General features: G+C 41.0%; 1 protein-coding gene across 3 annotated transcripts in view; it reads right to left on the reverse strand.

The window, feature by feature from the left end:
• neto1l (neuropilin (NRP) and tolloid (TLL)-like 1, like) overlaps positions 1-5846 on the reverse strand; it is a 119609-nt gene extending 113763 nt beyond the window's left edge. For all 3 annotated transcript variants that reach the window (XR_007570663.1, XM_050056273.1, XM_050056274.1), the window contains exons 1-4: positions 5092-5846; positions 3314-3370; positions 3070-3204; positions 2426-2674 (exon numbers count right to left, since the gene is read on the reverse strand). Coding sequence is in view for 2 of the 3 variants with exons in the window: in XM_050056273.1 (XP_049912230.1) it covers positions 2426-2674; positions 3070-3204; positions 3314-3370; positions 5092-5119 (469 nt within the window). In the remaining variant the exon portion in view is untranslated. The remainder of the gene's footprint in view (positions 1-2425; positions 2675-3069; positions 3205-3313; positions 3371-5091) is intronic.
• Between the last annotated feature and the right edge of the window lie 4519 nt (positions 5847-10365).

The raw sequence follows: 10365 nt of genomic DNA on the forward strand, positions 1-10365 counted from the left end.
ATGTTACAGTCTTGGAGGATTATTAATGTGCACCTCCTCCTGTACTGCCTTAATATGCACATTCAGCACATCCAATGCATCAAAACATTGTTTTCTAGTTGGAGCCGCGCCTCGTTTTCAAACTGTATGGTTTGACTAAAATGAACAATGACAGCAATATAGTCCACGATGAGCAGCGCTAAAATCAACCTGCGTAGTTGTCCCTCCATTGTGACATTAGAAAGTGTCACATTTATCTTGCAAGTGTACTCTTCTTCAACGTTTTGTTTACTTCCTGGATTTTTCCCACATAGAAATTCTGACCAAAAAAGAGCAACTTCCTCGTGCAAGGCATTTGATCTGGTCCTCTTGTAAATGCTGCCGTGAGAACACGAACCACTTCTAGGCAATTATGCAGCTTTGGAACAAAATTAGTCCCTGATTTGGACCAAAGCAAGACAACTCTAGGTCTGAAAGCACCCTAAATCATCAAAACAGATCTTTTCATACAACATATTTTTCCTCTTTCCTGTAGTGCTATTTATCAATCTAGATTGTTTTGGTGTGAGTTGCCGAGTATTGGAGATATCGACCGTAGAGATATCTGCCTTCTCTCGAATATAACGGAACTAGATGCCACTCAGCTCATCGTATCACCGTGCAGAACAAAGCGTTAATCTTCTGCTAGCTCACTTTGCACCCCTGAGCTAGCTAACATTACGAGTACAAGCCTCTCATCCATGGGTCGATGCACACTTCCTCAGTTGGTGGGTGTAGTTCAGTAGAAAGAAAATAGTTCCAACATGAAACTGCTCACAACAAGGTCTGTGGATTATCTTGAGTAACTGGGTCGTGATTTCTGGAAATAGACTATTGAGCTTTTCAAACTTATTTTTTTGCTGTTTTGAGCACCACAAGCCGAGTGCCAACTAGTTCCATTATATTTGAAAGAAAGCAGACATCTCTACGGTTGATATCTCCAACACTCTGCAACTCACATTAAAACAATCTAGACTGATAAATAGCACTATAGGTAAGAAGAAAAATATGTATTTTTGATTTTATGGTGACCTGTCCCTTTAACATGAGCTAAAACGCCATCCATCCAATTACATTAATATCTGGTAAATGTTCAGCTACTCAGCTAGCCTAGTAACATGTACTGTATGCAGTATATTTCTAAATGGTACATCCTAATCGAAGTTGATAGAGCTGATGTGTGTAACAGCTGCAGGATAAGAGATTGGTGCCTCAGCAGACAGCAGTCTCTATAACACAGGACATATCCCTGCCTGACACTCTCTCAAAATTCGTGTCGATTCATGTTTTACTTTTCTTTCGTCCCCCCTCTAACTCCTTTCTGAATTGCATGAAAAATATTGTATCTGACAGTGTAACACTCTGAAGCTGCTACACTGAATACACTGAGCTGCAGCACTTTTACCTTAAGTGTAGTTTTACATAAGCAATTTAACTTCTACTTGCAGATGTCAGAGAGGTAGCAGCATTTCTGCCTAACAATCCATGGTACGAAGTCCTTCACTTGATTCCTCAGTAGATTTTCCTCCTATTGACTGCACCTCTTCACTGTAATTTCCACTGAAGGGCTTCGCCGTCCTGATTTCTTGATAACAACGCACAAACAAAGCCTTTGGAGATATATCTGTGGTCCCTCTTCACCTCGATAGCTTTCCTTTCAATAGCCTGTAGCTAGTAGCATGTTATTCGGATGAAAGGTCGATGTACTGCATAAGTGTTCATCATATAAACAATGACACACTCAAACCTCCAATGGTAAAATGCCCCTGAAGGTGCAGTGGATGTGGAGACAAATTGGCATACCGCTCGTGCTTCCTGGCGCTGTGCCTTTCAAGGCTCAAACGCACTAAAAAAGTTGACAGTGTTATTAAACCCAGTCGAGTGTAGGTGAAGGAATATTAAATCGTGGTTATGCCCTGATTCCTTGTCATCAATCCTCACGCTGCCTCAGTAATGGGATCTCAACCAAAGATGAGGCAAATTAAGAAAGCCAAGGTTTTACACACAACCGTAATTGCCACGATTGTGTTCGACAATACCGATTAGTTTGCTACGCTCTCTCGGCTTCTCCAAGCCCTGTAAGCTGAGGAGTGGTGCTGCTGAGCTGAATTAAAATCTGACACTGCTCCACGTCGCTCCAGATATAGAGAGAGAAGAAATAACAGCCGAGCCCAGTCACAAGAGTGTCCCAGCCAATGACAGTATATTGCCAATGGAAATACTGAGTGTGTGCAGACAGACAATCAATAAAAACTGCAAGAGGCTCCCACAAGGGCGAGTTCCCTGGATGATGTTTGTTATTCATTTGGAGCCTTGCTGTTAGAGCTATAAAGCATGGAGGTGCTCACAAAGAAAGAAGTGAACTGACAAGAGCAGTAAGGCAAAACAACCACTAAAAAAATTGTACCTGCAGTGAAGTTGTAACTTGCTGAAAATCCCACTCCTTCCAGTTCGCCGTCTGTAACAAATTTTATCCACAGATATCGGCCACTACTCCTGATATCCGGCGGGCTTTGCTGACCGCAGTACCGTCCGAGTATTGGGGAGAAGCCAAACGGTCCATCCCGGACCTCGATGTTGTCAAATTTACATTCCCAAGAGGACTCGATTGAATAATTCTCCTCAAAGTGTAGATCAATACACTGCCTCGGGGGTGCTGGAAGACACAATGGAAATAATTACCACCTAACACACAGCAGGGAGTGAAATATTAGTCATGCTTTCATTGATGAACATTCAACCTGTTTCATTATCAGCACGCCCACACGCTCAATACCTCCAATCCTGGCTGTGAGTCAATTCATCTCTAAAACACCAGAGCAGTGATAGATATTAGCCTCTGCGCTCACTTTGGTGATTTTATTAACCCGATTATCTGCGCTGATCAATCAAATACCACCTCCTAATGTGAAAAATACCAGCCTGTCTAATGAAACCACACATCTCATCACTCTGAGAAGATACTATGATTCCCCCCCTGAGGAAAGCCCAGGGATGCTTTAGAGAACAAATAGCTGAATCATGTGGCTTTTTAAAAAACAGAATATTCACCTTCAAGGATGTAAACACACTCTGTGTTTGGGGGGTATTTGTTTGGGTAATTGGGAGAAGTGAAGAGACCTCCTTCTGGTTCTTTCACCCACGTTCCACATTGACCTGCAGGCTTCACTCCGGAGTTGTTCTTCACTGGAAACACACACACAGCAAAGAGAGAAGAGAAAAAAGTGTGAGATTAAAGCTTTGAAGGGAGGATATTTAGGGAGTGAAGACGTGCGGCTATGGTGATGGAGATTACCTGCTGTATCCTTCCTTGTTGCCCCAGACAACCCAAGTATGAGAAGACTTGCAACAACTGTGAGAAGAGAAAGACAAATACATTTTGGATTGAACACTGTGACGTGCACATATTGTTTATTTTCTCTTAGTCCCTCTGTTTTGTGTACAGCTTGATTTCAGCTGAGGGAGGGTTGAGTCAGCAAGGAACACATTTCAGGTTTTGGATTTCATGTCCTGTACATCAGCAGTATGCTAATGCTAAACCTGAGCCTGACTCAACCAGACTGTAACCTTAAAGACAACAGCACACAATACCTAAAACAATCAGAACAACATGCAAGTCTTGGTATATTATCAATTATGATGATTTTATATTTTGTTACGTAAATTAAAGGAAGCCTTTCTAATAATAGCTCTGACTATAACCTCTACAGGCCTGTACTTTTACTACGGGCAGCCACTTAATCTGAATGACTCCTATTTTAACTCTTAATCAGCCATAAGCCTTCACCAAACTCCTTATAAATATCAGGGTATGTCAAAATAACTAAAAAATTGTCCATAAAACTACTAAAGATATTACTGAAAATGACTCAAAAATGATCAAAGTAACTGAAGATATTACTAAAAATGACAAAATAATCACTCAAATTATAACAAAAAAACTACAAATGACCACAAAATGGTTTAAAAAATAAATAAATATCAAATAAACAGAATTTGATTTCAGAAAAATAAAAAATAAAAATAAAAAATACTACAAATTACCCCAAAAATGATCAAAGTAACTTAAAAAGAAATGACAAAAAAAAAAATACTAAAAAAAACACAAATGGCCAAAAGGTGATTCAAATAATTAAAATAAATGACAACAAATACAGAGAAAAGATTACAAATGATAAAAAACACTAAAAATGACTACAAATGACCAAGATAACTAAAAAAGACAAAAGAAAAATACGGATCGAATCTGTTAAATTTAAAAAATGACCAAAAATAGTTGTAAAAAAAAATAGCCAAAAAATACTACAAATGACCCAGAAAATGATCAAAGTAACTTAAAAAATAACAAAAATTTACTAGAAAATTACAACAAAAGACAAAATAATTATAGTCATTACAAAGACAGAAAAAATAAATTAAAATAACCAAAAAAGACTACGAATGATCCAAAAAATATTCCAAGTAACTTAAAAAAAAGACCAAAATTACTAAAAAAAAAGGACTACAAATTATCATAAAGTCACAACAAATGACCAAAAAATGACTAAAAATAACAAAAATGAGAAAAACATAGCTTAAAATGACTGTGAATGACCAAAAAGTGATTGAAATAATTAAAATAACTTACAACAAATACAGAAAAAACATTACAAATGATAAAAAAAAATAACTAAAAATTACAGTAAAATGACTGCAAATGATGACAATACCTAAAAACTAATAAAAGTAATTATGAGTCACTACCAAAACATCTGCATCATGACTTGTCACTAATCATATTTCTTAAAATGATCAAAATAAAAATGTATTTATAAAAAAGAAAAACCTGCAAGAAGTTGCAGTGTGACCTTCACCAGTGAGTTTACAGGTTGTAAGATGCGGTATGTCAGTATCACCTCCTCATATTTGTTTTTTCACCACTCTGCTCCTATTCACACTTTAATCTGTTGCTCTGATATTTAGCGTCTTTAAACGCCGATTAAAGGATTACTATACTTCTCTTTGGTGAGGGTGCCAGCGAGCAATAAGAGCTTTGAGCAGGTGTGCTTCAGCTGCTGAACACGGGTGTCTTACCGTGATGGAAGCTGTGCCCATGTACCATGTCTGTTCCTTTCACAAACGGCTTCAGACTCAACTAATTCCATTTAGATTTAGGAATACTTGGAGAGGAAAAAAAGATTGAGACGAGAGTTTCTGGAAATTCACACCAGGAAACCGCTCATACCGGCGAAACAACAACAACAACAACAACAACAACAAGGCAAAAAGCAAATTTACTCCTCAGTATCACTGGGAAAGCAAAAATCCTTGCAGATGAACTAATCACCAGTTTCATATAAAACCAAAAACAGTTCTAAACACTCGCCCGATTTCCATCCAAGCGTTTCTAATACCCTTTGGTGCTTTTGATGCACTGAAAGGATTAATAGTCCCGTCATCAGCCCTTCTCTAATCGCTCCACCTTTGCAATCTTCTTTGGGAAAATATCATGGACAGCCTTGTTTTGTCCTCTTTGGTCCCTTTATCAGGAGAGGGGATCCTTCAGGAGCAAGGAAAACCACGCAACACTCATCTCTGCAGCGTTTGCTCCACTCTTTTTGCGGTGCGTAAAATCCCCTGGAAAACACCGGGTGGCCAAATAAAACGCGCAATTAAGTGGCTTTTCGTTTGGGAGTCATTTGTCGCCTCTGCCCCAAAAGCTGAGAGTGTTGTTCTGAGAGCATCCCATCCCCGTGTTGGCTTCTATCAAGTGGAGAGTCCCCGCAGCCAGCAGGAGTTAATGTATGATCTCCCTCCTCCTTCCTTCCGCTCGGTCCACACTACAGCCGTCCAATGCGCCACAATCCTGAAGCACGCATTGAAAACTTCTCCAGGACACGACTTCATCCGCGCACACACACACATACACAAACACAGAAGGAGTAGAGCAAAACGCGCTTGTTACGTGTGTGTGAATGAGTGTGTGCTGGAACAATAAGCACGCGCCGCAGAATTCATTCCAGCTCGCGGAGATCTGCCGCGCAATGGAGAAATGGAGAGGTAAGCAGAAACAGGCAATGAGATATGAAATGAAATGGAATAGACAAGCGCAAACGCGTACATGTGAGAGTTCTGATCAAACATGGATAAAGCTGCAGGATGAAATAGACTGCAGGAACACAGCACTGTTATGTATGATAAACAACAGGCATCAAAGCACGTCTTTCATCCTGCTTTAGCTCATCTACAGTCACCACTTTAAACTCCTGCTCTTGACATCATCATAATGTCTTTGCTGTATTTGGGATGCGCACTGAAATACAGCAAAAAGTGCCAGACACTTAAAGGTGGATGATCTTGAGATTAACAGTGTCTCCACTGGCATTTTTTTCTGTTATTTGTCTATTTTATTCCTCAGAAATGTGACAAAGAGCCATTACTTCCTGAGGTGTGGGTGCCAGGATGTATGTATGGTGTAGCCACTCTCACACCTGATGACAAAGCTGATCAGAGGGAGCCCAGGGACAAGTCAGGGGCTCAGACTCCCAAAATAGTCTTGGCACCAAGCAGACAATATCCATCTTCAGATACTCCTGCTGCAGAGGCAATCTTGGACTCAGTCCCCCTTCTGCGTGTATGTTAATGCTACTGGTTAGCATCCACTGGACAATTCGGATCAGCTCGAAATATACTGTTAATGACTTAATGAACCCCCCACCTCCCTCCCCAATCCTCGTTTTGCTCATGACAGACTGGAGCACAATTCTCTCTTCCTCTGTGTGTTTTCCTTAAACCCTCTTGAGATGTCTCAGATAAAGACGCGCTATCGTCTCCAACGTCCTCCTCTTAATTGCATCCTGTCCCAGAGATTGGCCTGTTACTCACTGCTCTCAAAGTGTTTTTACAGCAGGTAATGCAGACACTGCAGGAGCCACGCTGACTTTGAGAATACGTGTGGGAGTGGGGAAATCTCAGAACTCTTTTCAACTAATAGGCTCCCGCTAATCTGTTATACAGAGTGATTTAATGGACTTGGGATTTAGACCCCCCCTCCCCGTCCAACACAAGAACTGAAGCTTAGCCAGTGGACTTTCTCACTACTGTACAATCGACTCCCATGAAGACTGAGGCCCAAATTTCACGAACCAGCATGGCTGAAAAGAATTTAAAATGTCAATTTCTCTGCAAAGCCTATTATAGATCGTAAAGTCCGAGGGGACGTCAATGATATCTGCGCCAAAATACAATGCAGTGCCCAGAGGTTTTTATTGATTAACAGTGGTGCTGTGGTGTCGGACAACTTTATAAGCACAACGCCACACGTTTCTGACGGGTAAACTCCAAGATAAAGCAGCAAAGCTATATGGGAATTATTCAAATGAGGCTTATCTGGCCCACTGTATGCAACAGTAGCCCCAACAGCAGCCTCTAGTCGAGCTCTCCGGCATGTATAAACCGTCTGTTTGACTGAACGGCACCGAGGCGGCGGGAGCATCTCAGGGAAATAATTCATTCAACAGCACCCTCAAAGTCTGCCATTTTTAATTAAGGAAGTCTATCATTTAGCCGGAGATAACTATTGTGCTGTGTCGGCCTAACCTAAATTTGTAATTGTAATCAGTTTGGGGAAATGGGGCATCCAAGCCTGGAACCATACGTTTCACATACAGCACACACACACACACACACACGCACACACACACACACACACACACACACACACACACACAGGTAAACCCAGCAGTACGCTACACTTCTTCTGTCCAGCTTCAATTTAATTACCCCAGGCTTGTTTCCCCGAACATCAAGGCTCTCAAGCTTCACTTAAAACATGCAAATAACATTCACAACCAGTATATTATCCCGCAGCATATACAAAACAGCAACTAATTCGTGATTGCATCCTGTTCATTTGGCTCAGACCTGATGAACAAATTGGGCATTCACCTTCTACTTTGTGTCACTCTAATGACACTGCCAGCACTGCTTCTTTTGTCAGTCCAACAGGGGACAGCGCTAAGGCGGATAAACACTTAGGCTAATGCCTCCAGCCCGGTGGGACTCAAATTAACCTTATTAGTGATGCATTGAGCAGTTTGTTGGCCCAAAAAAACACACAATTTATTTGTCATTCAAGGCGCCTTGTAGTTCATTAAGCAGGACCCAGTTACAAGAAAGGTTCGCTCCGACCACGGGCGAATTTTGAGCTGCTCTTTATGCTACATTAGCTGTCTGGGTCTCTGGTGATAGACTGCCTTTATCCCAGCCCTGCACCTGGAGCCAGCGGGAAAATAATTCCATCAGATGATAGCCCATAAACTACCTGTGGCTTCGTTTTTGTTGAGGTGCCTTTGTTAGTTTGCAATGCAGCATGCCACTATAAGCCCTGTGCTCTCTCACTATATCATCTTATACTGTGCAACATGACACAAACTGTATTTGACACAGAAACTTATTAGAATATAAAATTATAATGTATAATGCAAGCTGTGCAACTACATGTAGAATAAAAATCATGATATAGTGGATTTTAGACATTATAGTTCTGTACTGTCCCCACCCCTCTGTTGGGGTACCTAGCACACAGCTGTGGTACTAAAAGGTGGAGCTGTGAACACTGCAGTTTGTTGATTGGTCAATAGCGGACGGTCACTCTACTCTACGCTGGTTTTGAGGCTCATGTAACCACTCATACTGTAGAGAGTTTTATATATATTAGTAAGCTAGTACTCTTAAATGTGGGCGGGGTGTATTTCCTCATCACCAGTGACACAGATGGAAGTCTGCACCTCGATTATCGTCTACAGAACAGAGTTGAACACCAACATTTTCAGAACAAAATAAAACAGGCAGCAGTGAGAGTCTCTCTGCATGGGATATTTAAAAATAGTGGGTTTGTGCATTTAGTCCTTCTCAGGCAAGCTCTGGGGTTTAATGTTGCTGGAGCCCACAGGAACGATGCTCCACAGCGCTTTTTTTTTTTTTCTCAAAGTGAGGATTAGAATATATGCAGTTCACATAACCCAGTCTAAATTAATACATATAAACGCTTGTAGATCCACTCATTACTAATAGTGCATGTCATATAAAAACTAAAGTAATGGTCAAAGTTGTCATATGGAATATTTAAGGTGTGATGATTGATTCATGTCTTCATTTCATGCATTGAGTAACATTACAAGCTAACGTTCCACCTTAAAAGTCACTGGCAGACAGCCCAGTGAATTAAGTTAGCAAAACATCCTTTCATTTTATAGTTACAGTTTACTAATAAAGCTCTCCACACTATGAACAGTGGTTACATGAGCTTCAAAACCAGCCACAACTCAGCCCTGAGCAGAGTGACCGTCTTCTACTGACCAATCAACAGACTGCAGTGTTCACAGCTCCACCTTTTAGTACCAGATCTGTGTGCTAGGTACCCCAACAGAGGGGGGACCAAACATGGGGACGGTACAGAACGGTTCCATTGGTACCATCCACAACTTTTCACTGTGGAAACAGAAAAAAAGCCTACCGAACTGTACTGTGCCGTACTGCTTAGTGGAAACGGGGCTTAAGCAGACCTAGGGTCTAGGTACCATGTCTGAGGGGTTACTTTTGGTTCAAAAGGTACCGTATCCAAAGTGTTTGGTGGAAACGGGGCTTAAGTGGCATCTAGTGGTGAGGTTGCAGATTGCAACCAACTGAAGTTTCTCCCATGTGCCAAGCGTATAGGAGAACTACGGAGGCTGATGCAAAAATTTAAAAATGCAAATGGCTTTCTCTCGAGCCAGTGTTTGATTTGTCCATTCTGGGCTACTGTAGAAACAACATGGTGGACTCTGTGGAAGAGGGTCTGCTTCATATATGTAGATATAAACATAAACATCTCATTCTAAGGTAACAAAAACACAATGATTCTTAGTTTCAGGTACAGCATGTTTGCTTACTGCGGTAGGTGCTCCATCCCTGCCGAGCCCTCTGTTTCCATCTTCACGGTGTGCCAGAGGCAGACGGTGACTACTTGGCACTGATTACTTATATTATTGTGGTGTATTTATGATGAATACAGTTCATCTGATGCTCAATTTGTTTCTGTTTTTCACCGTTTCATCGCTACTCCAAATGCAACTATAGCCAGTAGCTCACTATGTTCATGTTTTCAGTACAGACAGTTGTTGCATAGAGATGATACACCGTCTCATCTACTTGCATTGGTGTGAACCGGCAGGTTTTTAGAATGTTGTAGAACGAATCTTTGGTCTGAACTGGGCTTAAATAGTCAGAAAATAGAGAAAAATGCCCATCAAAATTTCCCAAAGTCCAAGTATACGTTATCGAAACGCTTGCTTTGTCTGGTCAACAATAGAAAACCTAAATATATTC

Source organism: Epinephelus moara, chromosome 11 (assembly GCF_006386435.1).
Source record: "Epinephelus moara isolate mb chromosome 11, YSFRI_EMoa_1.0, whole genome shotgun sequence".
NCBI classification, from domain to species: Eukaryota; Metazoa; Chordata; class Actinopteri; order Perciformes; family Serranidae; genus Epinephelus; species Epinephelus moara.